At 37.6% G+C, this 27815-nt stretch overlaps 1 protein-coding gene across 2 annotated transcripts; it reads left to right on the forward strand.

Moving 5' to 3' along the window:
- The first annotated feature begins 835 nt into the window (after positions 1–835).
- ANLN (anillin, actin binding protein) lies at positions 836–27591 on the forward strand. Of its 2 annotated transcripts, XM_066321917.1 has the most exons (24): positions 836–901; positions 5092–5245; positions 5628–5906; positions 6320–6666; positions 7288–7510; positions 8415–8608; positions 8744–8851; positions 9314–9434; positions 10265–10381; positions 10905–11131; positions 11675–11826; positions 12131–12278; positions 12619–12754; positions 13066–13248; positions 13831–13957; positions 14762–14810; positions 14890–14946; positions 16396–16434; positions 16905–16926; positions 17989–18101; positions 22584–22670; positions 24222–24329; positions 25693–25865; positions 26195–27591. In XM_066321917.1, the coding sequence occupies exons 1-24, from the start codon at positions 884–886 to the stop codon at positions 26316–26318; spliced, it is 3306 nt and encodes a 1101-aa protein (XP_066178014.1). In that variant the 5' UTR covers positions 836–883; the 3' UTR covers positions 26319–27591. The 2 variants fall into 2 exon arrangements, with proteins under 2 accessions (XP_066178014.1, XP_066178023.1); XM_066321926.1 differs by lacking the exon at positions 8744–8851.
- Positions 27592–27815: the final 224 nt, after the last annotated feature.

Here is a 27815-nt window from a genome sequence, read left to right on the forward strand (position 1 = left end):
TGAAACTCCAGATGATGAAAAGGATCCACAAGTTTCACAGCTGCACGGGGGTAAATATCCTCTGCATTTACTGTGTCACGCAAAAATCCTGTTTTCTGATGACATCTCCATGTCAATGCCAGGTGAAAAATCCATCTTCCAGTGGTAAGGGACACTCATACTGAGGAGCTGCAGCAAGATGTGTGATGAACAAGGCACTATTGCTCTACTTGCCTGTCAAGGAGGTAAAAGCCTCATAATTTGAAGAGGGGCTGTCAGCGAAGCGGAGCGGGAGGGTGAGAAGAAGACATAGACTTTAAACTGTGCCAGCGGAGGTTTAAGTTGGATATTAGGATGTGTTTCTTCACATAACGAGTGATTAGCCATTGGAATGTCCTGCCCGGGTGGTGGCGGAGTCACCATCCCTGGAGGTGATAAAGACTAGACGCGGCACCCAGTGCCATGGTGTGGGTGACGGTGTGGTGTTCAGCCACAGGACTCCGTGATTTCACAGGTCTTTTCCAAACAAATTCTGTGACAGGGCAGCCATGACTGGAAGGACTCCGGGCACGCAACACAAGGGAGGCACGGGCGGCAGGGGCACAGACCGGCCCAGACGCAGAACGCGGGGGCGCAGCTCCCGTCCCCGCCCGCCATTCCAAGGCCGGGAAAGCGAGCCCGCCCTCCCGCGGCGCCGCCGGGCCTCAGCTCCCCGGGGCGGGCGGGCGCGCATGCGCCTGCAGCCGGATTGGGCGGCTCTCCTGTCAATCAGCGCCCGTGGCGGACCCCGCCCCCTCTTCCCGTCGTGCCCGCGCGCGGCGGGCGCTGAAATTCAAATCCCGGTAGCGGTTGGGGCGAGCGGTGCTGGCGGAGCGGAGCCTGCGCGGGCAGCGGCGGCACAGCCATGGACCCGTTCACCGAGGTGAGGGCACGGCCTGGCCCGCCTCCCCGGGGTCGTCAGTTAGGGAGGGGGCGCAGCATCGGTTAGCGGGAGGCGGCGGGTTGTCAGTGTCGGGAACCGCGGGGACTTGGGCCGGCTGGGGCCCGAAGGGAAGGGAGCTGCTCCTTGCGCCGCGCTCTCAGGGCGGGATGGTTGCTCCTGGCTGAGTCCTGTCAGCCACCCTCCGCCCCGCTCGCGGTGGGATTTGCGGACTCGCAGCGACCCTCTTTATCTGCAGCCGGCTGAGCCTCGCTGCCCCGCCCCGCCTTGCTCCTGCCGGTGCCGCCGCTCCTGGGGCCGCCCGGGCAGCGCCGCGTCCTGCCGGGAGGGGACGGAGAGCGCGGGCGATTGGAGCAAGGGTTTGCGGAGGAGAGGCCCTTTCCCAAGCCGGGTGTTTGCCTTTCATACGCGTCTGGCAGATAAGATTTCCAGCGAAAGATCCCGGGAGCAGACGGGAGCGCTGTTGACACTCTGTGCCTGCCATACCTCGAGGTCGGATCCTAAGTCTGTCCAAAGTGGACACCATCTGATAAAAAATGCGTCCTATTTGGCACTATTGCCACCTGTGGTTGGTCACTTTTCTGGCAGGCACAGTTCCTTTTTTTTTTTTTTTTTTTTTTTTCCTTTAAAGGAAAAAAAGGGATGTTAGTTTTTAGGCTGAATTGGCTCTGTGTGTGAGCCTAAGATTTACACAGGTAAAATGAGGAATTGACCGCCTTGAATCTGCATGAAGGTTTTGGTCGTATGCTGGACTGGTATGGTCGTATGATTTTATGTCAGAGGTGTGAAGTTTTAAAGCTGTCTTGTCACTGCTTTGAGAAATGTTGTAGTAAAAAGGGCCTTCAATCCTCAGCCTGCATAAATAAAACCTGAACCACTTAAAAAAAATTTAAATCAGATACACTGATGAAATACTCTCTTCTCCCCTTATAAACAGTTTATCAAACTGACATGCTTTAAGTAACTTGAGTGCCCAGAAAAAGTGACTACACAGGTCTGATTTTAAAGAAATCAACGTCAGGATTGATCTGAACAGATTTGCTAAATGTGTTATGCCAAGGCAGTTCTGCCCTATCCCCATGTAAAGTCTTGCTAAGTGTAAACATCTAAAGCCTCGTTCCTTAATTGGTAGTGAGAGACATGATCCAACTCGTCTTCAGTAAACTTCAGGTCTGGACTGCAGACTCCAGTTTAAAATGGTTTTCATGTTGGGAGATAGTCCAACCTGTACACGCCCTTCTTGTACATAGCTGGCTTTGAAATGCTTTGAAAATGACCAACTTTGAGGCCGCTCCCCAGAGTAAACTTTTTTCAAGTGTTAGCCTGTATCGCAGAGTGCAGAAAAAGCCACCTTATCAAGAATATTTCTGCTGTGGGGGACATTCCACTGTTGTGTAAAGTTCTGACCAGTGTTAGTGTCCTAGTATTGAAGTTTAGTAACTTTTCCCAAAGTTCTGTGAAAAGAAAGCATTTTACCACCTATTTTTGAGTATTTATATTCTGTGGTTTGTGTTGCCTTTTTTTTTTTTTTTTCTTTTGATATAACCTTCCCTTAGTTTTGCTGTTTTCAGAGAATATCTACAAATTACCATGCTCTGTTACTTACAGTGACCTGGTGTGGCATTGTAAGTGTTGATTATAAAAACAATGTAATTCAGGCCTTAATTGGCCAAAGCATGCTATTAGTTCAGTTTATGCTGATCACTTTGCAGAAGCACTTTTGGTCTCTTTGTCAATGAATTTAAGCTCAAATAAATCTGGCTGTAAAATTCAAATTTCAAATTTTGAATGCTTTCAAATAAGTTCTGTAATAATGTATATTTTGGTTAATCTTGCCAGGAAAAGCTAATAACCTGAATCTCAACCAAATTATTGATACAGATCTCACAGAGAAGATGGTGCAGTGGGTACTTTTTCAGAATCGCAATGAACACGTTATTTGTGACTGTTGACAGCTGATTTTGTAACTCACCTTTTTTGAACAAAAGGGTTTGTGTTTGTTAGTATAGAGTGTTAGAAATAGTCTAGGATATTTTGTACTTTGAAGTAGTTTTTACCATTCGTAGAGGCAAGTATGGTTTCCTAGCATGGAGAAGGAGCAAAGAGAAATTAGGGATGTGGTTGTTCGGGAAAAATTTGCAAATCTGAGGTTTGAAGTTTAACTTCCTTCAATTGCTCTCTTTGCTCTATTCTGCTAGTAAAGCAGGGTAGTTAGAGCAAATTCTTGTAATCATATATAGGAGCCTGAGTATTTTCTCTAATATGTATGTTAAAACATACTTTTGAAAAACTGGGGTTGACCGTTGACATTGAAGTGCAAAGGGTTTTTTTCTGATTTTTAGAAAGTGCTTTTGTAACACATTGGTCCTCCGACTTTGATTTAGTAGTCCTCAGATTCCTTGATGTAGTAAAATAGGTAATAGTCTCAGGGACATAATGTGATTCTTGGAGCTGTTCTGTGCAGGGTCAAGAGTTGGACTTCTAGTGGGTCCCTTCCAGCTTGGGTTATTCTAGGATTTTTGATTTCTATGATACCCTGAAACTTTGCTTTCAGAACAGTTGGAGAATGTGCTTGTAGAAAATACCCTGTTGATGAACTTGGAAAGTAAGCCTCAAGCTGTGGAGTGTGGCTTACTCATCATGTGTAACAGCACTGTTGGAATTATGGCAGTTGAATGGAAAAATTTGAGATGCAAGAAGCCAATAGGAGCTGGAGCTGAGCAACAGAGGCGTGCATTCTTGGGAAGTGACATCTCAGTTGTAACAACTGAAACTCTTTTCTGCTCGACTAAAAAACAGGAAGGAATGTGCCTCTATTTGAATAGAACTGTAGGAGTATTATTGTAGGACATATTCAACTTTTTGTGAGGAGGACTGTTATTTTAAATCACCTTTAGGGTTTTTTTAATATAGATATTACATGCTCTATTGCAGCTCTGCGTTTTGAAAATAAGGGAAGTTGACTTGTGGACATAACTAGCATGGAACCTGCATTGAAGGCATTTGTGGCATTTCATGCATTTTGTTTTTGGGTTTTTCCCGAATTTGTCCTCTTCTGTGAAAGTTAGCAAAGCTGAGATTTGCTTTCACAAAAAAACTGTTGAGATTGACATTGTATTTGTCCTGTGTTGCCCTACAATGGACCGTTGTTTAAGACTTCAGCCTTAGACAGTTAAAAATGTGAAATGTGTATTTAATTGCTGTGCAACAGGACAGATAATGGCTGGCACAGTTCTCACAATAATTTATGTGCCACCAAACAAGTGCAGTTTATATGCTTCCCTTTAAAGGCTGTTAGTTCAATTGCACAATTTTTTGTCTCAGCCTTAAAATCTAGATCAAAAGAGTCATTAAGTATCCTTTAGATGTGATCAAGCTGTGTGATAATGACTTACAAATGCTATTTTTAAAACAAACAAACCACAACCTATTTTAAACTTGAGTACTGTAAGGAATCGCTTTGTACTAGTGTGGAACATTTACTAAAACAGCTATTTTGTATGGAATATAATCAGGGTACTCAAGTTTCCAGTGGGTAGGGAATGAAAAAGAATGTTATGTAGCTTAATAGGTATCTCTTTATATGTTTTTCTGTATAGAGATATCTTAATAAACAGGCTATTTACCATAATACATCTAGGTACAATATCAGTCTATTCTTAAAGTTTAAGCTTGAGACAAAGAAATTCACCTTTTGATTTAGGTGTAATAACATTTTTTCTTTTTAATCTTGACAGCTATGCTTTTATTTGTTTAACTTTTTTATGAACTCTTGACGATCGCTTCAATGTTGTTTGTTTTGTTAGAAGGTTAGTGCCAGTCAGGTGACTTGACCAGATGCTTTAGCAATGTGTCAGAAAACTCTGCTAGCAAGACTTGACAGATCAAGACTGTCATGTGGTGATTCAAGATACCAAAAATAAAAAAATTACTTTCAAATGTTTCTGATAACTTTGGGGTCTGTAGGAGCCCCTCTTCTTTAATTTTGCTATTGCTTGTGTCCCTTTAGCCTCATTTTCTTTCAGAGCCAAGCTAGTTGGAGGCAATAGTTGATTTAATGACTGAAATATACTGGCTATATATGCTAGACAAAATTCCAACGTCTTTTACTCTGGGCTGTTACCCATAACACACTGCAATGTCTGGTAACACATGACTTATTGGCCACTCAGAAACTCCTTGAAAGAACCCGTGCCAGGCGAGAAAACCTTCAGAGGAAAATGGCAGAGCGGCCCAAGGCGGGGATGAGACCCACAATGCAGACCAAGAGGGCCAGAGAGCCTTTGGCAGAAACTGGTAACCAAGCATCTCTTCCCAGTGATGAAGGTATTTTGTAATGTTTAATAAGGATTGTTTTGATACCTGTCCTATCTTTTTTCCAGAGGGAAAGTGAAAATTCTGATATTGTACTAAGGAGTGATGGATGCAGCTGCCTGGCCACTAGGGCTAGCTCCTGTTTAACTGGACCTGAGAGCAGATGTGCCAGGTCATTAGTAAGCTATTTAGAAATAATGGCGTAATGCCAAAGAGTGCCTTGTGCTTGATGGATTTGGGAGGGGCATGTTTTTGGGGAAGCATATCAGGGTATTCATAAACGATAACTTTATTTGCATTGTAATTTTGTGTTTAAGTTGGATATTAGGATGTCTGAAAATATTTTAGATTGTTCAATTACTAATTTGCTTGAATACTCTATTTACCTATCCAGTAAAACCAGATACAAAGCCATCACCATCAAAAAGGCCCTGCCCTAATGATATAGAGACTTCTAGTTTGGAGAACGTACAGCCAGTTCCTTCAAGTTCCACAAGCCATGATTCTCCTCACATGACTTCAGAATCACACAAAACTTCTTCTAACAGCTCTTCATTGGTTCAGCCTCCTGAGCAAGTAAAACCAAACACCAAGTCAGAAACTCCTGCAGCCCTTTCAGTCAAAACACGTATGCAGAGGTTGGCAGAACAGCGGCGCTGCTGGGATAGTGAGGGTATGTTTCACTTGCTAAGCACCATTGGTGTCTCTCAGTATTTGCATTGATTATGTTGGCTAGAAGAAGATAATTTTGTGTGGGGGAAAGTTAATGCTTTCTTAAAGAATTCTAAGACAGTACTAGGGCAGCCTAAAATATTGAAGCTGTTGTCTACAGCTTAATTTTACAATTTTTTTTCTCTACTTGTCTAATGGCTTGCTCCTTACTACACTGACATAAAATTAGTAAACTGCTTGATTAAAAAATGCTTAATATGCTTAGTCTCACTGCTTCCCAGGCTAGTAGTTTGATTCTGTTGATGGCAGGAACATCTAATTGTTGATAAACTCAATATATAGTATAATGCAAAAGATGCAACTACATCTCAATATATTTTATTAGCAAAATAAATGTGTTTTCTTTTTTTCCAGATCCCTCTGAATGTGTTCCTCTGTCTCCTCTCCAGTCAAAAGATCTGTCTGTTTCTCCACCTAAGCAGACATCTAATGCCCTGGCAAGTGAAACCCCTATTGGGAGAAGAGGCCGTTTAGCTAACCTTGCTGCTACAATTGGTTCCTGGGAAGATGACCTAAGTCATCCATCTGCAAAGCAAAACAATGCACAAGAACAGCCTGGCACTACTTGTTTATCCAAATTGTCCACTACAAGTGGAGCATCTGCTAGAATCAATAGTAGCAGTGTAAAGCAGGAAGCAGCATCCTGTTCTCAAAGGCTTGTTGAGGCTTCTATTAATAAACCAGCAAACTCAAAGAGAGCGGTGAGTGTCTGATTTAGTTGCTGATTAAAAATTGATTTGAGTATTGTATTGGGGTGGACAAATGTTAGCACATAACTGTTCAATCTGAATTTAAAGATTTGGTGTGAGCAGTCAGTCTATTTACAATTTTGGTTTTATTGCAATCCCACATGCTCTTTTTTAATAGCAGATTTTAAACAGCTTAGAAGTCCTTTTATTGAGACTTAAAGATGAGAGTACTTATGTGTTTTGTTGATGTCAATTTGGTTGAATGCTGCTCTTGACCATCAGAAGGAGGGCTTGTTATAGAGATTCTGGGTTTTCCTCTGTAACTTCATGAGTTGATTGAAATTGTAAATATTATTGCTGTATGAAAAATCAATCAAAATGATGAAATAAGTAGTACCAGACAATACCTGAAATAGCTGCCAAGAGCACCTGGAATCAAATGCTGAAACAATTTGAATACTGAATTAAAAAAAAAGTCTTATTAAAAGCTTTAACACTTGTTCTTGGCTTTTTCTTTTGTTGAAGAAACAAGTGTATTCGGTGATAGTATGCTGTGCAGAGTGCTTTCATTCTTTTTGCTCTTGAGAAAATAAGAACATAAGTTTCATCTTTTTTTCTTTTTACTTTTTTAAGGATCCAAACAATTTTTCAACACAATCTTCAAGAGTCATTGCTCCCTGTTCTAAAGAATCTGAAGTACGACAACGACCAACAGAGAATCCCTGCAGTCCTTGGAAAACTGAAGAGCATACACAAACAGCAAAGTCAGCTTTGCCTCAACCAGTTCAGTCCAAAGCAGAGCCAGTCAAAGGAACACATGTGCAACTTGAACCTAAGGGTAAACCGACAACACCAGGTAGGCTGTTATTTGGCTTCAGTAAATATTTATTCAAATTAGGCCTATATGTGCTGTGTTGAAAACAACATATTAGTTAAGAATTTAAGGTACAATATCAGATAATGCCTATTTCCAGCTGTAACTTGAGTAAAATGCTGATGAGTTCTGTGATAATTACTGTAAGTTGTATGGCTTCTGTATTTTGCAAGGAATGTTTTCTTGAATATGGTTTTAGTAACTCTTAAGAGCAAAAGCAGCCTAACATGTTAATTGAGATTATTCAAAGTTTATTTCAGATTATTGGATACTATATGTATCCATTTGACATAATGTTAAGAGCCTGCATATTTAGAAGAAATCAAAGCTTGGTGCCACATAGGTGCTCTAACTTTGTAGTGTCTTTATTTTCAGTGATAGCGTTGATGTCAAAACAAGTGAACATCCTCAGTTTTAAATTCAACTGCTTATTATATCAGAAACCTGGACTAGCAGCTTGAACTCTTAAAAATGATGGCCAGAAATAGCAAGTTTTAGATATGCTGACAGTAAAGGATAAACTCAGTCAATCAGGGTGGATGCCAAACAACATATCCTCATCATGTACTAGAATGATTATTTCTGTTAAAGATATAAGTGGGGCTTATATTGTTGTAGTGGAAATTTGGAAAAGACAAACCAGTTTAAATAACTGGTGTATTGCAGGTGGACTGTAGTAAGAGAGAGACATCAACTTGCTTTGATTTACTGTTTTATTAATATCACTGCTATGATTTGCATTTCAGGTTCAGTTTGTATAAAGTATAATGGAGTAAGGGCTGTAAAGGAGACAGCTTAATTGCTTCACTGGGAACCTTCATCAAGATACAGAGTGCTTTCTTTAGTTTTGAGAGTTTCTTTCAAGACAAAACAATTGTTCTTGTAGGGGGATCAGGAATTAAGCCCTTCCTGGAACGCTTTGGGGAGCGCTGTCAAGAGCGTAGTGCACGCAGCCCTGCTACGAATACTCCAGGGTGCAGAACACCCATTGTCACCCCGAACACAAGGACAATCCAAGAGAGGCTTCTCAAACAAAATGAAAATTCCTCTACTGCCAGTTTAGCACTTCAGCTTAAACAGGTATGATTGTTACATTCATAGCTAGCTTATAAATTTGGGGAAGGTTATTACTGTTCTGCACCTACCTGAAGAATCTAAAATGTTGTGACATCTTAAAGCTGTCAGCTTTTCTCCCATTTCCCTTTGTTTGTTTAGGAACGTGAGCGAGAACTTGCATGCCTTCGTGGCCGATTTGATAGGGGCAATCTGTGGAGTGCGGAGAAAAGTGACAGTTCAAAGAGGAAGCTTCCAGAAGCTAAAATGGTAATGTGTTACCTCATCAATCAAAATATGATACTCTGAATTGCTTTAACATATTCTGAATACAGAGTTAGACATGGAAGTGTGTATGAGGGATAAAAACGTATGCTTTGGGTGTGCCTGGGCAGCACAAGACCAGTTGTTGAGTGATTTGTATCATTATTAACAAATTATTAGTTTTGTTCCCTCTTGTAGAATCAACTAAGACAAGTGATACTGCTTTGAGCCAATTGATTTATTTACTTTTTGATGTTTAGTGTGGGGGGTTTTATGTTCTATAACTGCCAAAGAACTCCTCACACAAGCATTTAATATTTACTACTACAGTTAAATATATTAGATAAATAAACGGGATACTGGATAGGCAACCTCTTTTTCCTAGCAGATGTTAAAATGTGTTTCTGGTAGTTTTTTAGTCACTTTGAACCCTACCTCCTGAATGTGTTCTGTTTTTATTCTTGGCAGGAAAGCCAATCTCAGGCTAGTCCAAAACATCCTTCCAGCTCAGATGCCTCTGCTCTTGGATCCTCAGAAGACACATCGGCAGGTGACAGGCCAGCAAAGTCTCCCAGTGCGGAGTCTTCGGGTGAGACCTGTCACAGTTTGCCTGTGACTAGTGCTGGACAGGAGCACTGCACTTGATATTCATGAGCAGGGAAAGAGGCCAGTAACACTGATGTGTGGAACTGGACCTCTCCTTTGGTTACTGAGTATCTTAGGTAAATCCCGTATGATAGTAGTATTCTGCACCCCTGTACCACTTGAAAAGCTGGCAAGGCAAGACTGTCTTTTTGGTTTTCAGTGGGTATACCTATGTTTCACACTATGGAGGTTAAGTGCAAGGAAGTGAATATTTAGTCTATCCTGTACATAAGTATCCAAATTTCCACCAGAATCTAATGGGAGGGAACTCTTCCCTTGTCAGTGTCCCTGTATGATATTAATTTTTCTGGTAGGACGCATGAAAAGAATTGTGAGGTGCTCCTGACATCCTTTCTGGTGCTTACACAATGGAAGAATCTTCAGCTCCCTGTGAAAAAAGTGTGAACTTAATTAACCATCTTTGTAGCCTATTTACTTCTAAGATCTATCAAATATCCTTCTATAAAAATGGAGTTTGCGTGCAGTGGTTTCTGTGTAGTGGATTTTTTTGTGTGGTGTGTTTTTTTTTTTTTTTATTTTCCCTTTTTGCTGTCTGCTCTCCACTATGGTTTCAGCATTTTCTTGTGATGTCAGCTTTCTTGATTATAAGGTAGAAGTCTGGATGTATGGGTTGTGAAGGGTATTCTAATTTTTTTTTCTGATGTGTCGCTCACTAGAATATTTAATCTAGTGGTCATTGTGTTAGTAAAACTTCTAAAATTCAATAAGTAAAATAAAGGCTAGACATAATACTTTTCTTTATAAACCCCTTAGATACTTCTAAATGTGAAGAGGCTGATAAACCTGGTCCTCTGAAGATTCCTGAGTCAAAGAGCCCTGTCAAAGTGATGTCTGTCTCAAAACTTGAACAACTTGATGAGAAACCAAAAGGTTTGTATTGAGTAGACATATATTAATGACAGCTCTCTATTGCCACTTGTTGAGGACAGTGTTAATATCCTTCAAATCTGAACAATGAATTCACCATCCATTTGCTGATCCTCATGTGTTTTGTAGTGATATAAAACAAATCAGGAAATTTGTTACATGAAACAAATTAGGAAACTTCTTTTATCGTACATAACCCTTCTCTCTTGACGTTCAAGTTTTCAAGGAATATTAAAAAGCTCGTAAAAGTTCATTGGGAAAGAGCAGAAATGACTGCTCTACTGTTGCACTTGCGGTTAAGTGTCAGATGTATTTGAACTAAAAGGTTGGAACTTGTCTAAAATATGTCTTTTCATTCCCTTTCTGCATTGTTTATGCTGAATATGTAAAAACAGTATATTAAAACAGCCATGGAAGTGTACTTCTAGGTTCTATATGCCCAACTGTAAGAAGTGCTTTTGAGTTTGCTTCTCTGTTTGATGAGAGTCTTTGTGCTACTAATATATTTAAAAATGTCACCCTTCAGATGAAGTAAATGAAGGCAAAATGCGTGTGGATGACGAGATGAATAGCTCAAAAGTGATAAATGAGATTTTTGAAATTCTTCAAGAGAATGGTCCAGACATAGAAAAGCTGAAGAAAGAAATGAGCATGAGTCTGGAAGGTGAAAGCGATGAGGATGAGCAGGAAGAGTCACTGAACATTTCATCAATGTCTCTGTTAACCCCTCTAGTGGAATCAGTTGGTTCAGAGGTGAGAATTCAGAGCGGTTAGGGAAGGGCTTGTTCACCACACAGAGATGCCCAACTGGCTTGTGAGCTGTGATATTTTGTAATATTAGGATATCTGGGCAAAAATAGAAGTTACAAATGATATTTTGCTAGTAAAAGCATAATGAGGCAAAGTTATATTTCTCTGAAAATAACTTATATTTCTCTGAAAATAGTGTAGCATATTGGATGCTCTGCTAAGTAAGTAGTCTTAGTCTGTTGCTAGTATTGGACTTGCAGTAGTATACATGCATTCAGTGGAGTGACTGCTGATGAAAAATCCAAAGAGAAGTAATTATGTAACTGTACTGATTTGGAAATGAAAGGTGGCATCTCATTGAGCTCAATAATCTGTTAGTGTCCTTAAATAAATAACTTGCTTTATGTCCATATTTTTAATATATCATCTGTTAAATAGTATTAAGCAAATTTACTGTTTATATATAAAATATGTAAAGGAGAGAGAAAACAGATTATTTTTATTATAGGAACAGATATCTGTAATATAATGTTTTCTGTTCCTCAGGCGTTTGGTTCTCCTTCTAAGTCAACTGGGGAAGGTAGCAGTATCAGTGATGTGAGTCTGAAGTCTGAAAAGTACCAAAGGACTAGAGTTCCCAGGGCAGAATCTGGAGACAGCATTGGCTCTATGTTGGAAGATCGCAACCTTCCTTACAGGTAATAAACACAACCCCCCACCCTGATTCTGTAAGTGTATGAGTTGAAACAGTGGCTTTTTTAACTCTTCTAATGATGCATACTGCTCAAACTACAAATTAAGCTTTTTTTACAAGATCTCAGCCTTTATCAAAGATTGTGTGGTCAATCTTAAACTTAAACTTAAAATCAGCTGATAGAATGCTTTCTTTAAAGCTATTTAGGCGAGTTGGAAAACTTCAATATATCATACATATATGTGTATATATTAAAAAGAGCTTGGCACACCAAGTGAAACATTTTGTGGGTTTCTTTTTTTTAAAAGTGTCGATGCATACAGATCCCAAAGATTTAAGGAAACTGAGCGTCCTTCAATAAAACAAATAATTGTTCGCAAAGAGGATGTTGCTTCCAAACTAGAAATGAGAAGAAATGGCCCATCTGATCACGTCAACATCAAAAAGAAAATGCAGGTACCTAATATGCTTCTTGAAATCCTTTTTCTAATCTACTGTTTCCAAGTTTAATTGCCCCAGTGAATGTCCAGGATATTAACATACTGCTTAAAACTGCAGAATTAGGTTATTTAGCATAAATATCTTAATGATAGGGAATGATGATGCATAATTTGAACAACTAATGCATCTCTTAAAAGGATCATGTTATAGATTAAGTTGTATCATGTTGTATCTATAATACAAAACAAGCTATTATTTTGAGGAGACAGAGAATCTGTGTCTTAGCACTGCCTTTGAATTAGCCAGAATTTGTAACTACCTACTTTCAAAAGGTAATATTCTGGTACTACTCTAGGAGCTGAACAATGAGATCAACATGCAACAGACAGTGATTTATCAAGCCAGTCAAGCGCTGAACTGCTGTTTTGATGAGGAACATGGAAAAGGGTCACAAGAAGAAGCAGAAGCAGAGAGACTTCTTCTCTTTGCAAGTAGGTTTTTATATTCAAGTTCAGTTCTTTGTAATGAACATTTAGATGGTTCATAATTGCTTCCCCATGCATTTTTAGTGTTACACTGTAGCTATTTATTAATAGTCCTTCACCTGGAAAAAAAATAGGATAGTATCTGTTCCATGTCAGCTCTTTTTATAGGCAAGAGGACATATTTAGGGTTATCTTAACCGTTATAGTCCTACTGCACTGTAAAATGATTAACGTGCAAGTTGCATTTTATGTACTTATGGCAGAAATAAATTGTTCACTACATCTTCTGTAGAACTATAATTAATTTGTTCATGCAGCTGAGAAGAGAACTGCTTTATTGGAAGAACTGAATAAACTGAAGAGTGAGGGACCACATAATAAAAGAAATAAAGCTGCTTCTACATCTGCTGAATTTGCTCCCTCCAGGGGATCTGTTTCCATTTCAGAAATGCGTCTACCTCTAAAAGCAGACTTTGTATGTGGTACAGCTCAAAGGCCAGGTAAAGCTAGCAAACAAAAGCTTTATTTTTTTTTTCCTCCTTCCTCATTCTCCAAACATATATTTCTGCTTCATTCTTCTTGGGCTTTGGTTCTTTTTTGTCTTCTGCGTTGATTATGTCAGAAATCTGAGATAATGAAATATTAGCTATTAGGGAAAATGAAATATAGCTATTGTATTCAGTTTATCTACTTCTGATTAATTTCTCAGTGTTTCAGTGAAAGCTGATATGTGTTTAAGCTGGCAGACCTAAGGAGTATAAAGAACGAAGGCTATCTGCTGATCTGACTGAAAGTTCTTTCTCTCCCCTTTCACGCACTGTTTAGTGTAGGTCTGGCCTAAGATGCCCCAGGCAGTAAAGCAGTTGCTGTGAATCCTGTAGAGACAATTTTACTAGTAGACACAGCATGCAGAAAATAAAATTGTTGTAAGATTAGGTTTATAAGCAAGCCTCAACCAGTAACTAAATATTTTTAAGTAGATTAAGTAGTGTGAAACAGAAATGTGGTTAGTAGTAATGCAGTACTTGGGGGATTCTTTTTAGATACTCTGGCTAACCAAACCATCTGCTGTGTACTTACAGAAGCAGGAAATTACTACTATGTAATAATACTGAAATCTGGAGGAGAAAACATGGTTGCAACTCCATTAGCAAGTACTGCCACTTCCCTGAATGGAGATGCTCTTACTTTTACTACAACATTCACTATGTAAGTATTAAGAAACTCTTTGTTTTGAACCAGTTTTGACTCTGATGATGGAGCATAATGCATAAAAACATTTAAAGTCTTAGTTATAAGAATGTCATAATCTGCAAAAAAGTATGGAGAGATTTTGTGGTATAGCTATTTCCTTCTTCAAAAAATAGCTGGAAGGCACTTCTCTTAGAAAAGAAATCTAGACTTACTATTCAGCCATTCATCAACTACTTGATTTCTTGCATTTTCTGCCTTTTGTTCTTTTCTAAAACACCTGCAGTGACAGATGGATTGCTGTGCTTGAGATGTGCTTTTCTCTTTTGCAGCAACTAACATTTTATATAGCTACTTGGTTTTGGTATCTGGAAAAGTAGTGCTCTTACAACTGTTACTTCAGCTCTCACATGTCAGCTAAAAAGGTATTGTGAGTTCAAATGGCTATTTGTTAGTAAGTCTTCAAAATAAATAAACTCTGTTTTTAAAGTTCAGTTGTACTAGAATTTTGACTTGAAGCTATTTACTCAAACAACCCAGTCTGTGACTGGAAGGTGCAATCTGAGAAAAAGTAGATGCATGTTATCTGCCCCTTGTCCTCCCCTCCCCTTTTCTTTGAGTTCTGGAAAAAAAATCTTAAATAGTAACACACTAAAATATTGTTGCTCCTTGGATGGTTATAAGGAGCAAAAGAGGGAAAAGTGAAGAGTAACTTAAAACCCAGCAAAAGCAACCAAAACAATCAAGAAAAACCCCCACAAACCAAAACAAAAGCTTTTTTGCTTCAGTATGTTTGACTTGTTTTTTCTTCTTCCCTTTTAGGCATGATGTGTCAAATGACTTTGAAATAAATATAGAAGTTTACAGTTGGGTATGTATCAGTTCCTGTCAAGAGGAGGTGTGAGGGAGAATGATGTGCTATACTTTCTCAATACCTTCTTGCCTTACAGGTGCAGAGAAAAGAAGCTACAAGCACCGATAAAAGGAAAAAGACAAATAAATCTAAGGTAAATGAAACCTGAAAATCAGCATGTAATGTTTCAACAGAAGGTGAACTAGGAAAACTGACTGATAGTCTTAGGCAATCTGTTGCTTGCTTTTACTCCCTTCTTGGAACATCTGCCGTGACAGATGGATTATGGAGACCTACAGTAATTAGTAGATTGGACCTGCAGCACTTGGTTGAGTCTGAAATATATTGGTAAGGGAAGAAGTCTTACTAGTTCGGCAAAATCCTATGCTTTGTTGACTTTTATTTATTGGGTGTGAGGCCTCTGATAGGGATTTATTGCCCTTCTCCACTTCAGTTAAACTTTGCCAGTCAATATGCCCTACTCTGGAGTTTGAGTTGTCTTGACCAACTAAAAACTCCTCTTTCTGCCTAGTATTAAGTATAAGCACTGGATGCTTACTTTTTGAAGCAAACATTGTTTTAATAAGGGTGTGCATATCAAGTGATTGTGCTTTATTAAGGACATGTAAACCTAAACCTTAAGGACATGTAAGCCTTCCTGGAGGTGGTTTGGGTTTTTTTGTAGTGGTTTGTTTTTTGGGGGTGGGGTGTGGTGGTGGTGGTGTGTATTTTTCTTCTTTTCATTATAATAGAGCACACAGGGAATTAATGGCTTCTTAATAAATGGCTTCAGTGGGAGAAATGAGGTCTCATTTCCTCCTTGAAGAAGATATGTCACTTGTAAAAACAAGAAACTTGAGTGTCTTTCAAAACCATTGGACTGAGCACTTAAGTCCTGTGTCTGCAAGCAGCAGTAGGAAATGTCTTTATTTTTTGATTTGGCACAGAATAAAGCTTCCACTTATTCTCTAATAAAAGTCTAACTCTCAGGGTTTACTTCACCCCTGTGCTGTAGTTTAAAGGAATTTTTAGTTGAAACTGAATGATTTCGTGCTACTGTAGATAAGTTGCTGATATGAGGTTATAGGTTTTCCAGTGGTATCCTATATCTCCTTCTTGGCAAGCTTCTTAGACTTCTTTCAGCCTCGATAAGAGTACATAATTTCAGTTTGTGTTTTATATACCATCTCATTTAAACTTTGAGATGTCAATTTGAAAATAATGATGTATAACAGCAGTATATTGAACTGTATATATCCATAAAAGTATATATCCATACTTTTATTGTTAACTCTTACCTTTAGTTAAGCAAATGTAACTCTGAAATCCCATTACATAGGTAAAAGGCCTACTGAGATTATGCTAATATGCTAATCATTGCAAGCTAATGCATGCTTTAACTTTTCTGCAGTAATTATTTTTGATATGGAGCACTTCTTCCACTGAGATATATTATGTCCGGTCAAGACCCAAGACTTATTCATAGTAATAAGTACGCATTCAAAATTTGAGATAGGCCTTCAGTAGTTTCACTGTCTAGTTTTCATGCAAATGTGGTGGACAAATTCAGTAGCAAATGCATTTATCTTGTCTTCTTCTGTAGGTTATTACTCCAAAGAGATTATTAACATCTATTACCTCGGTAAGTATGAAGTTAGTATTGTAACAAGATCTGATTGTGAATCCTTCCAAAGGCCGTGTTCTGACACAGATAAAGGCTGTGCCCGTAACAGGTTTTCTCTTTCTCTTAAGTAAGGCTCTATAAATTGTCCAGTTTTCTGCCAAATTTTTCGGTCATCAGCTCAAGAAAGACATCTGTTACATATGTAATAATGGAAATATGCAGTTACTACATATTTATTTAGACTCTATTTTCGTTTCTTTGTTTGTTTGTGGGGTGTGGTGGTGTTTTTTTGTGTTTTTTTGGTTTGTTTTGTTTGTTTGTTTTGTTTTTGGTTTTGGGTTTTTGTTTGTTTGTTTGTTTTTTTCCTCCTGTTTGATTGGGTTTTTAAAGGTACTTCAAATCTAATTTCTTTTTCCCTTGGCTCTGTCTTCTATAGAAACTGTCAGAAGTACTTTTCTGACTAAGCTTTTATTTCTCTCTCTTTCTAGAAAAGCAACCTTCTTACTCCAGGTAAGTAGAGTCTAAACATCTTATGCCAGGATGAATAATCTACACTTGTTGTCAAAACTACTATATCAATAAATGATACTTGTAACAGATGACAATTTGCGTGTAATAAACACTAAATTTTCTAGCCCAGATACAAGCTCTGTGCTTTTATCAGAGCTATTATTGTGTTTAACAGAAGATATCTTTACAAAATCAAAATTAAAACTTGGTATCAGATATGCATGGTTTAAATTTTTTTTCCTGAAAGTATGAAATCAAACTATTTTAATGTTTTTTATAGTAGAGAACTAGAGTCTGTTATCAACAAAGCTATACAGAATGATTTGAAAATATGAACAGATTCTGAAATATTGCTTGTGTGTAGTGTTTTATGTATATATTTATATATAAAAAACATGTATAAACTTGTTTATGTATTTTTGACTTTTGACAGGGAAAAACAGCATCTCTAAGTGTTTTTTTGAGTATATAAAAATGTTACACACTTCTCTGAATAAAGTATGAGATACTTGAGCTAGCCTTACCAGAAATTGCAGCAATAAGGAGCTTATGAACTAAATCTGGAATGTGTATCATGCTGCTGCAACTAGTAAGTCTCCAGAACCTGCACTACAGCGTGTGTTTCTCTTGATGGAAGTGCAAAGGAAAGGCTTACAAATTCTGGAAGGTTGCATTGTGTTACTTGAGAACAGGTTAAGATATTGAAAAGTCACTTTCCTACTGCAGGGCATGTGTGCTTTGTAGTGAGCCCCAGCATGCTCTCCATCCCCCACAGACTTAAAATGCTTTTTTTTTTTTTCCTTTGTGGATGTCTTCAAAGCTTGTTTCTGAAAGAAAAATTCTACTGGGGAGGATTGGTGTGTACCAAGGTTCTCTCTGAATGTGCTACTGGGCTGCATTGTAAAGAGCACTTCTGGAGTTCTGAGTAGGGCATGCATACTGTAGTGCAAATAAAGTACTTTTTTGTAAGCCTTGCAGCATCATGGTTGTGTATTTTGCTATGACTTCACTTTAACTCTTTGGTGTGTTTTGTTATGACTTCACTTTAACTCTTCTCCACAGCCATGGCCAGTCCCGGTGGCCCAAATGCCATACGCAGTACGAATTTCATCCTTGTTGGATCCCACAAGTTATCACTGTCTTCTGTAGGAAATAACAAATTTGCACTGGACAAGGTAATGGAAATTACTGGTTACTAATCCAAAGGTCATTGTGTACTCCTAGAAAAATGAGTGAGTCTGGGTTTACTTTTCAGGTGGAAGTACCATCCTAGAAATGAAACATACATATTGGTTTATAGAGATGTTAATTATATAGACATTAAAAATTTTTGCGTTATTGTTACTTACATACAATTTCATATGAATTAAATGTAATTTTTAGATAAACAGGGGGACTTGCGTTACTGTACTAGATGCTCCTTCATTTCTGTAGCTCAGTATAAGGTATGGTTATGGAAAAATAATGAAGGATTATAATTACTGATTTTCTTTTGCTGACAAAAAATTGATGTGTGCTGTTGGCATCTCTGTACGTGGTCTTCATATTGTTGCTCCTAGTCTTGCAGTTATCACTAAAGGCATTTTTAAATGCACTAAAGAAGCGTGTTTTAATGATAATGAAGTATTTGAATTTTTCTGCACTTAATGACCTAAAAATTGCCATTTGAATATATTTAGGAGTATGAGGTTTTCCTTTCATATCCCAATTAAATCTGTTGAAGCAAATTATCTTAATTTTTTTGAGAGCTGTTATTGAGTTTTATGCCATTAGTGCTTTGTCTAAACAGAATGTTTATTGGCTTTTGTTATGAGAAGTTTGAAAAACAGATTCTTACACTCATTGTGGTCTCTAACCTTGTAATATCTAATACCTAAAACCTATTTTAATAGATGTTTATGCCAGCAGCTATTCTAAGCTAGTTTAAATTAATTCAAATGTTACTACAGTTTATGGTAGTACTAAATCACAACTTTAGCTGCCCAAACAGCAGCATAAGAATAATTCTTTGTTTTGGCTAATCAAGTCTTATTGTGATGATAATTTTATTGCAATTACAGCTTCTGGTGAGAGATGAGAAAACAAGAACTGGTTGTGTTTGTGCATAAGCCGTAAAACAAAATATTCCAATAATCCCAACTTGCATTTTAGAAGTTTTACATTTTTTTTAGATAGAAGCAAATTCCTTTTTTAAAACAGCTGGCAGAACTTAATGGTTAAATTGCACTGTTGTTACTGACTATGTGAATTTCAGAAATAGCATCTTTGGTTCTTCAGCATAAATGTTCCTCTTAACCAGAGCTATATGTAGAAATCTGTGTATAGCTTCCTTATTGGAAACCCTTTGTTCTTGGACTTAATGGAAGCATCTTTTGGATTATATTCAGCAGTTTAAGTTTGGACTTTGTTGGTTTCCATTGTATGACAGGACACTGGACTGGACTAGTGAAATATAGCAAAAGCACAATGTTCAAAAAGAATTCCGGGGAAACTATCACTTGGTTTATTTTTTGCAGATACAGTCTTACAGTTATCTGGCAAAAAGGGGAATTCTTATTCATGACTCATTTGGTTTTTTTGGTTAAATTACTACCTCAGTAAAATTTCAGTTTTGACTTGGCCTATGGATGTACCAAGCAGCTGCTTTTTAACTTGTTTCATGCATTTCTAATATGGAACAGATGCCACAGTGGGTTTTTTTGAGTGTTGTTCCTCTCTTACATATGTACTGTTAAAATCCAAGGTATAAAGGACCAAAATATATTCATATGTAAGTTTGCCCTTTTTTCCTTCTAGACCGTAACTTTACACTAATTGCATTGAGCATGTTTCTTTTTTCCCTAGATAAATTTTGAAGGGAAGGAAAGAGAACTGTTTGGCTATTTGTTCCAGGACAAGGTTGCTATGATCCTTTAGTTCATAACTTCAAATAGGAAACTGCTTCCCTAGTGCATGTTGCTCATTTCTGTCTGGCATTTTTGCAGCTTTTTTTAAATCCTCTGAGAAAGAAAGAGCTTACAAAGATTTACTAACTAAACACAAGATGTTAGAAGCCTCTAAGACTTGCAGAATTCTACCCCTTGTCTTTCATAATAATAAGCATGCTGCTAGTTGTTTAGGTTGCCTAGGGTTTTTCCTTAACTAGCATGTTTCTCTTGTGTTCCTAGATCATTAGAGGAGGGTGTTTCTTGCTTCAGGACAAATCAATGTGTTTCTTAAAGATTTCTAGTCAGGAAAATTGAGCCAGCTTCTTCATGAGCTACACAGAACATAGAATCAGCTGCTGTGCTGATAAGAACCTGAAAAAAAGGTCCGTCAGCCTAAATAATGGTTTTAACTCAACTTGCTGCTGAAGAAAATTAAAATCTCTCAGGACCTAAATAATCTTGCTTCTTATTCTAACCTTGTTCTGACAAGACATATCAAGACATTTATTTTTTTAAGCAAAAAGTTTTGAAAATACTAAGCATGTAAAAAAAATTGAGGTCCTTATTTGTACACAAATGCGAATTTAAAGTATTTTGGTTGGTGTATATGTTTTTTGCTTTAGAAATTATGTGAATTGATATCTTTAACAGAAATAATTTGTCTTTAACCTATGAAAATAGTTTTATCTAGTTAATAGTTTGAGTCCTGCAGAAGAAAGTGTTTCAGATGAATTTTCATGTTCTCTCAAAATTAAAGGAGTGATAATTTTAGTACCGAGCATCTCCTTTTTTTATTAAAAGTCTTCTAAGAAACCATTTATTTAAATTCTTGAGTTATCTTAGACCCTTTACAGATAATCTTCTATGACAGCAAGCTATGTTCCTATAGCAGATACCAGAATGCAAGATAGCCTAGTGATGGGCTTTAATTTTCTTTCCATCTAGCTGAGTATTTGTCAAATGCTTTCTTTCCATCACCTTTAACCCTTTAGAAAGAGAGACTTTAAGTAGAACTCCATATTTCCTCATTATGCATACAGGAGGGTGGTTCAAGAACTGCATTATTAATTAGTAATGACGTTGTAGGCTCTGCAAAACTGTGTTGTGTTTGTTATGCAACCTCTTTGCTTTGCCTGTCACACACTTCTTCACTGGTAAACGTAAATTGGATTCTTCTCTTCTGATGTAAAGCTTAAAGGGGATGCAAAACCCATAAACTTTGAGTGGGGAATGGCCACTCAAAGTGGCCACTCCCTGAGGCCCTCATTCAGAAATGGGTTTTACTTTGCTTTCTTAGGGTTATATGCCATTATTCCCTGGTGTAGCCTGTAGGGTTATAGTTGTCTTTGCTGACAAGTTGCATCGGTCCTGGATTTTAAATTTTTGTTACATGGAGGTGTTTTACTATTTTTTTCTGCTCAAGTGGTCATGCAGACTCCTACCTAATGCTTGGAATTTTTCTGTGTTGTACTATTCCTGTTGAGTACAGGAGCAAGCCATGCATGCTGTGTTAGTTGAGTAGATCTAACATATAGAAGTTATTTGATTACCTGCTTGTGCATGTCTTATGTCTGGGAGGAAGCTGCAGGATGTCTGCAATTAAAGGTGATTGATTTCTAACTGCAACACCTATTTTGGTGTTCTGCAGGACTCACTGAGGCCCACAGATGAGCACTTCTAATTAGTGAGGGTTATTCCTGATCATCTTAACTACTAGCAAAATTTAGTTCCATTTGGTTGACATTGATTCCATAGTTCTGAAAGCTATTTTGTTACATTGTACACATGCCTATGCCTATTCCCTGGCAAACGGGGTTGTTTTGTTTTTGTTTTTTTATTTGAGTAACAGCATCAACCTTCCTGGATTTTCTAGATTTACTCAGATTAGCAATAAAATACAGTATGTAGAATACTGTGTAGATCATTCGCTTGTTGAAGTAGCAGTTTGCATCGGTTTTCTTGTGAGGAGGCAAAAACAAGGGATTTCATTATGATTTCATGGGAGTAGTCAAGGTACTGAAACATTAGGTGTGGAGGGATTGGGGGAAGCTCAAAGGCAGACCATTGTTGCATGCACTTCCTCAAAACTCTTGACTGTCAAATAACTGTTCAGCTGACCTCTGGTACAGTAATGAAGTTATTTTTTTCCCCAGTGGCAGAAGATAGGACCGGGAACCTTTTCTGATAAATGACTTAACAGATGTCGTTAACACCTTGAGTGCCAGTTGAGAACAGTTTTCATTACTTTTCCCCTTTCTAGTTCTTTTTAGACAAAGATTTATCTGAGTAGGCACTACTACATTAGTATCTGCCAAAACTGCTTGTGGTATCCAAGTACCATTCCTGTTTAAGCTCACTTTGATATTTTCTAAACAACTTGATGTCAAACTGAGGCAGAAGCTTGAAATGGGTGGACTGGTGCCTTCTGTTGTTTCTAATCATGCTTGGAGTGCCTGATTTTTATAGCAGGAGTGCATGTTTATATATAATGTCCTGAGCAAACTAATAAATAATTCTTGGAAAGCTTCTAAATGAACTTAAAACCAAAAGTGATTATTACTGTCTTGCTTGAGTCTTGACTGATTGCTGCTTTCCGGCTGAAGATCCTAAGGAAAAGACAGTGCTAACATCTTGGTGCAGGTAGCTTGCTTGAGCTGGTAAGACTTAGTTGAGAGGTTATTAATTTCAAATTATTTCATCCAAATTAAATGATTGTTTCACGTTTTGCAGGTTCCCTTTTTGTCTCCTTTGGAAGGTCATATATATCTGAAGTTGAAATGCCAAGTGGACTCTTTGGTGGAGGAGAAGGGGTTCTTGGTAAGGAATTTATTGTCTTCACTTCAAACCTCTGCCTTGGGAATTACAGGTCCTATGAAATGTAGGTGTTTTTTTGATGTCACTCCTGTGTTTGAAGCTTAAAACTGGCTTGTTTGTTTGTTTGTGGTTTTTGTTTTTGGGTTTGGTTTTTTTTTTTGGTCATCTCTGACCCAGACCACAAATGTTTCTTAGTTTATCTTCTAAACATGTCTAAGTTAAGACCTTTCTACCTTTTAAGAGTTTTTGTATCTCTCTTCTAAACACGTGTTAATTTGTTATTTTGCATTTCAATTAACCTTCTCTTACTAAAATCTGTGATGTTAGATGAGATTTTAATTTCTTTGGCAGAATATTTTACAGGACTTTTTTAATAAAATAATAAAAACAAAATATTGGGTTTTTTTCACTGTGGTCACAGCCTTTCAAAATGACAAAGAAGTGCAACAATTTTTTTTGAGAAATATCTTGTGCAGTTCTGTCTAAAACTGGACCTAGAAAATGCAGCTGATACTTGTGCCTAAGAGCTGGAACTGCTGAAATGTCCACAAGATGGCAGTAAATGTGCTATGAAAAAGAAACATTAATATTTGCTGTTATTTTGGTGTTTCCAGAAATCACGATTTCTTTAGACTCGTTACAAACACTGTTTTTGGTCTCCTTTCCCTTTACTTAATTGAAGTTGAACAGATTTCATTAGATGCAAACATTTCATATACTTATGGTACTTGCTGTTCTAATTTGAGAAAGTCCATATTTGCTTCTACTATACAGTATATAAAACCTGAAGGATGGTGTACATGCATACTGAATTTGTTCAGTGTAAGAGTTTGGAAACTCCCTGCACCTTTAAAAGTTATAATCTGAATTGTGAAGAGTGGGAATCACAATTGCACACATAATTGGAAAAAAAGTTCTGTAGACGTTCAAAGAGATATCAGGAACAGAAGTCAGATACTAAACTGTCCATTCCAGTGTACTAAGGAAATGGGGCTTGAAATTGACAAAATCCAGCATCCAATAGAAGAACTGCCAACACAGATATTTAAAAATCAATTTCTAATTTCCTTTGAACTGAATGGACTCTCTTGAGTGTGGCCTCTTGAATAGCCACATGTTTTTTAATCCTGATTCGTAAGTCAAAAATGCTCAAATATCTAATAATAATAAATTGGGTTTTGAACATGTTTTGAGAACCATTCCTACTGTATATACCATAAAAAAAACCTTTTTTAACTTTAAAATAATTGAAATACCTGTCACTGTCAACATGAAAATCTGGTAATTTTAAACAGTAATGATAGGTGCCTTTTACTAAAAGGCTGCAAACTTGAAAATGATAGTGTGAGCTAATTTTCTATGCCATCTGGAAAATAAATATACTGTCCTGGTAGAAGCCTCTCTCGGTATAATTTCTTTTTTCTTCTCTTTCATTTACCCCTATGAAGGGTTGTGTTTGCAGAACCATTCTGGTAGAAAAATAGTCAAGAAAAATTGGTCAACAGACCAAGTTCAAGGTACAAAGTTACCTCATTTAATTTTTTTGTTTTTAAGACTATGTTTGAAGATGTCAGTGGATTTGGAGCATGGCATAGGCGCTGGTGTGTGCTGTCTGGAAATTGTATCTCCTACTGGACATACCCAGATGATGAGAAACGAAAGGTAATGCTGTTTTGTAAAGTGTAGTCTAAAGCTCTCTAGTACCCTACATAAATATCTATTAATTTTTAAGGACAGTAATGTTTAGGCTTTAGACTGGTAAAGCATGGGATTCAAACTCCTAAAGCTTCCTTGGGGAATGGTGGAGACTTGTCTTCATAAAGCTGGTCTAAATCAGGGCAAACATAGAAACTGACCACCTTGTCTAGTAGGAAAGGGGGAAAACTGATGGAAGATCCATATTTAATTTCCCCTTTAGTTTTAAGGCCTTCCATTGTGCTCATCAAATCACTATTTATTTAATTGAAATTGATTTGACTTGTAGGGCTTAATAAGCAGACTATATCTAGTTGCCTTAAGTTTTAGACAAAGTGATGACTAACACTTAATATGGTGAAAAATTAGAGTGGGCAATTCTTGTACACTGCAGAAGCATAGCTGTAATTATTTATTTCGTTTGAAGTCCTTGTCGTCTTGCAGCTTCACATTGTAGCTGGAACTTGTGCTTCTTAAATGATTCTCACAGAAACCTAAGTTCTTGTTCAGCTAATGAGACAGATCAGAGGTTCATCTGTCACTGAAGGTGAACATTCTTGTCTCTTTAGTGTGTTCCTAAAGTGTACTAAAATGTTTCCAGCTTCTTTTAAAGACCGCTTTCAACAGGGTTTTTCTGACTCACTGAAGTTATTTACCATTAAACACTTGTTTATTGGTAGAACATTTTCTTTCCCAAACTCCATGGCAAACTGTGGTCCTTTTGGGACTTCTATGCCAATCCAGATGCCTGAGTTTAGTTTCTTCCCTGCTAACAGAGAAAGACCATATGCTGATAGTTGACACTGCCAAAATATATCAGTGTCCTTTCTTTCCTTGCCAGGAGAGAGGGAAAAATCTCTGCCTACTGCAAGACAAGATAGTGGGGGAAAAAAAATAAATTAGTTAAGCAAGAGGAAAGTTCCTATTTTCTTTTTGTCTGCAAGGAAAAAGCTTTGGTTTGTTTTCCTGATTCTGTTCTGGAAAATCTTATAGAGTTGTTTCATTATTACTCTGAGAGTCAGCTGTATTTTGGTGATCTATAGAAATATAACACTTATTAAATGCATCCCCTCACCCCTACTATATCTGTTCCATTGTGCAGATATAGCTGTAGCTCATATATATCAGTATTAGGCCATGATTGCTTTGATTTGTGGAATAGTTTTTTAAATCTCTTTTTTACAGCTGCACATACATCATCTTTTTGTATGTGGTAACTGACTGAGGGAAGGTGTGTTTACTTAATGTTGTCAAAGTTGTCAAAGCATATGTTGTTCAGAATTACTCTTGATAGCAGTGTTCTTGACTGATGAACTGATTTCACTTCCAGCATCCTTTGGGCCGGATAAACCTGGCTAACTGCACTAATCATCAGATTGAACCTGCCAACAGGGAGTTCTGTGCCCGTCCCAACACTTTTGAACTAATAACTGTCCGACCTCAGAGAGAAGATGACCGGGAGACTCTTGTCAGCCAATGCAGAGACACGCTCTGTGTTACAAAGTGAGTGCATAAAATCATGGAAGTTATGGGAGGGTGTTTTACCTCATGTAATAGTTCTAGTAATGTAGGAGCTTTACAGCTTTGTCATAAGGATTCAAAGCTCATTTAAGTGCTAAGATTTTGAGTGGCACTTGAACTGTTTTGTTTACTTTTAGTCCTAACTGCTTTCTAGAAGTGGAAAGTTGCCAGGTGGCTTGGTAGCAGGATTGTGGAATGTTTGACCTAATTTTTAACCGTGCTATTTGGGCTTCTGTGGTTTATCAGCTTGATATTTGTCACAATAACTAACTGGAGGTGGAGAGTAATCCATGGGGTTCCTTGCCTTCTAGGAACTGGCTCTCTGCTGATACTAAAGAGGAGCGTAACCTCTGGATGCAAAAGCTCAACCAAGTTCTTGTTGATCTTCGCATGTGGCAGCCTGATGCCTGCTACAAACCTGCTGGAAAGCTTTAAACTCGGGAAGGGAACTACAAAAGAAAATAATTTAAATGAAAGTGTGAGAAGTCCTCTTGGTCACTTATGCTTTAAGTTTGAAAGAGTATTTAACATTATACCAGACTATGTTATGCAGTATTTTTATTTCACTTAAAAAATTTTAAAACCTTTTTACTTCCTAGTTTTGAGTATGGTAGGAAGCAATTAGCTGTTTCTAAATGTGCTAAATATTTATATAACTCCTGTTTTGGAAGTCTTCTAGCTAGGTGCATTCTCTTTCATAAACAGCTAAATTATTGCAGGAAATCACACTTCAGGGCAGGAAGGGAGGCACTAGCTACTGAAAGACAAGCTTTCTGGATAACTCAGCTCCCTGAAAGAAACCATAGTTCAAAATACTCTTAACAAGGATGCTGCTGAAGCACAAGATTCACTGTTGTAGCATTTGTTGGGGTTCTTTTGTAGTGATCAGGCATAGAAGGAACTAGTCAATTTTATTCTACAACATGGAGTATAGGTAATTCTGCTTGTACAGCATCCTTGTGGTCAGAACAAAAGACATGCACAAGATTACTTTTGTAATTACTTTTGTAATTTCTCATGCAAACTAGTATGGATAGGTGCATGGCATGTACACTATATGATTTGCAGTTGTGGAATTACGTAAGAAGTATATTGCACTTTGATAGAAATGGATGGTCTTGAATATTTTTGTTAGGACTATTATATAAAAAATAATCAAATGGAAAAATTTAGGTTTAGGGTTGCATACATCAGTATTTCCTGGAACTTGTGGTTTTTACAAGCTAGAATTCTCCATTTGAGGACCAGGAATAGGTTAATAGGTTGTAAAAGTGCCCATTATTTGATTTTGTTTAATAGTAGGACTTTACAAAGCTGCTATGTACCAACTAATACTCTGCTGGCTGAAAGAATGGGTCTTCCTCCCCATGATAGAAATGTCCACAAATGCATATAAAAACAGTACTTCAGGCTCATCATGAAAATGGCAACATTTCTCAGTTAAAACTTGCAGTTTTCACAGCTTTTCACTGAGCGTATTGAAATACCAGCTCCTTACTTCACCAGGAGTGCAGTAGTGGAAAACTTAAGATTGCTATTGCTCTTATATATTCACACTCGAAACACTAAATTCTGTTACCTTACACTGTTTCCATCCTGCCTCTTTTGTACTTGTTTTAAATCTCATTTTCTTTTCTGATGTCTTTAAATATTTCCAAACTATGTATAGAGATTTATTTTGTTCATTTAAAATAAAAAGTAAATTCCTGGCTGCTTTTTTTGTAATGTCCTATATGCATTTGACATACTAATTTATAGGCTGAAGAAAAGCTGGACTCCACATGGTGTTTAAGGAAGGATTCTATTCTGTACATGTATCCCAAAATTCCACTTGATAATGTGAAGACTTGGATGTAGCTAGCACTGAATTTTGTAGTGGGAGGCCAGATTGTCTGTGTGCAGCAGCTCATCAAATATGAAGAAGAGAAATGG

This window comes from Sylvia atricapilla, chromosome 1, assembly GCF_009819655.1.
Source record: "Sylvia atricapilla isolate bSylAtr1 chromosome 1, bSylAtr1.pri, whole genome shotgun sequence".
NCBI lineage: Eukaryota > Metazoa > Chordata > Aves > Passeriformes > Sylviidae > Sylvia > Sylvia atricapilla.

Coding starts and splice junctions, on each gene's coding strand:
- ANLN (XM_066321917.1), top strand. Junction 5,246..5,627: donor ATCTCTTCCCAGTGATGAAG/GTATTTTGTAAT, acceptor TTACCTATCCAG/TAAAACCAGATACAAAGCCA. Junction 10,382..10,904: donor ACTTGATGAGAAACCAAAAG/GTTTGTATTGAG, acceptor GTCACCCTTCAG/ATGAAGTAAATGAAGGCAAA.